Source organism: Apaloderma vittatum, unplaced genomic scaffold (assembly GCF_000703405.1).
Source record: "Apaloderma vittatum isolate BGI_N311 unplaced genomic scaffold, ASM70340v1 scaffold36363, whole genome shotgun sequence".
NCBI classification, from domain to species: domain Eukaryota; kingdom Metazoa; phylum Chordata; class Aves; order Trogoniformes; family Trogonidae; genus Apaloderma; species Apaloderma vittatum.
The window spans coordinates 1-1,856 of NW_009710496.1; the positions used below are offsets into that span (position 1 = coordinate 1).

The following is a 1,856-nucleotide window of genomic DNA, read 5'->3' on the forward strand; positions in this document are numbered from 1 at the left end:
TGGCAGTCTTGGTATTTCCACTTAAGGCTAGTCTGGCGTTCATGGGGAGCCTTAAAGGAAGAAAACTAAGGATAGTGTTGAAGTCTAGTTTTGGCCTCAGCAGCATAGCTGTGCAAGTTACATGGATAAGTATTTATATTAATGTAGTGGTTGGTAGTATTAATTGGTAAATAAACATTGCAGCTGTGGAGAGCCTCTTTGTGTCTTAGTGACTGCTGCCCGTGTCAAACCTGGGTGGTTCCCAAGAAAAGTATTGAGTCTTGGAGGCTGAGACCTTCAGATTGTTAACACAGCAAAATCTGTCAAAAGGTCTGAGATTTAAAGGTGTTTTTCTACGTGGTGTGTATTAAAGGTCTCATTTCCCTAAGAGATGTAAACTAGTGTCAAATCTGTACTGGGTCTAAAAGGTGTGATTCTGAAATCACTTGTGTATCTCAGCTTCTTCTGTTGTAGCACAGGACCATGATTTTCTTGAAAATTGACTGTATATTGACTGTATACAATACAGTACAAGCTCTTTGTTACACAGAGGTGTACACAGAGGTGCTCTGTCTTCAGTTGGGGCAGCTTAAGTCATGAATCCAGGTTTAAATGTCATGAAACCAGGTTTAAATATTACGTATGACAGTATTCTTATTTACAGTTTTGCAGCCTTGATTAATTCTGCTTTTAGTTAGACACAATTTTTAAAGAGGTACATATATAAAGAGAACTTAAGGGTAGTAGTGATCTATCATCTCTTGTAATTTGGTTGGAAATTTAAAAATTCTGTATGTGACTTTTCTGGTGTGTACAGCTACTTAATTTCTTGCCTTGGTGTCGGGTTGCCAATAGTAGCACACAATTTGCAGTTATTGCTGAAGTCTGTAGGGACAGTTTTGAATGTGGGTTAGGATAGTTAATGTCTTGATTGATTAAACTACATTCTACACCTAAAAATAACAAGCTTAAGTGTGGCTTTTGTGTTCTTAAATATGCTGTTACAGGAAATTTTGTTATGCCACAAATACTTTTTTTTTTTTTATTTCATGCAAATATGACTAATGCATGCTTTTTAAAACTTCCTACATAGGAATGTAGATTTTTATCCTGGAGAAGACATCGCTTCTGTGACACTCTGGCTTAGTCCACTGAAAATGAAGCAAGATTCTACTAGAAACATTGCTTACACTGTGGATTGTGAAGACTACGTGCACGTGGTAAAATTCAATCCATTTGATAGTGGAGATGCTTGTTCCCTCATTGCATATGGTGGCAATAATTACGTAGTTGTTGGGACATGCAGATTTCAGGTTAGTTTGTGTTATTGTTTATTTTATTAGTTACTTTGACAGCACCTCTAATGCACAAAGATTCTGATCATTTCCTGTTTCCTCCCCTCTTCATGTAATCAGGGAAGGATTTTACATGTTTATTACATTAATAAGTCTAGGATATTTGCTCTTCAAGAAAATACATAAAACATACATTGGTATAAAGAGTGGTTTGGGTTGGAAGGGACCCTTAAAGATCGTCTAGTTCCAACCCTCCTGCTATGGCCAAGGACACCTCCCACTAGACCAGGTTGCTCAAAACCTCATCCAGCCTGGCCTTGAACACTTCCAGGAAGGGGGCATCCACAACTCTGGGCAACCTGTTCCAGTGTCTCACCACCCTCACAGAACATAACTTCTTCCTTCCATCTAATCTAAATCTACCCTCTTTCAGTTTAAAGCTGTTGCCTGTCATCCTATCACTGCACTCTCTTAATGGACTGCAAAGAAAACAGGAGTGCTCTACTGGAAGAGTAATCCCATTTTAATAGATCTTGCTAATGTTGGTGACCACTGAGAATTTAAGCATGCACCTTTGGAAAG

At 38.4% G+C, this 1,856-nt stretch overlaps 1 protein-coding gene across 1 annotated transcript in view; it reads left to right on the forward strand.

The window, feature by feature from the left end:
- Positions 1–1,076: 1,076 nt before the first annotated feature.
- The window catches only part of NUP37 (nucleoporin 37kDa), a 23,167-nt gene continuing 22,387 nt past the window's right edge, over positions 1,077–1,856 (forward strand). Inside the window, exon 1 of the mRNA XM_009867307.1 lies at positions 1,077–1,292. Coding sequence (XP_009865609.1) covers positions 1,137–1,292 — 156 coding nt within the window. The 5' untranslated portion in view covers positions 1,077–1,136. The remainder of the gene's footprint in view (positions 1,293–1,856) is intronic.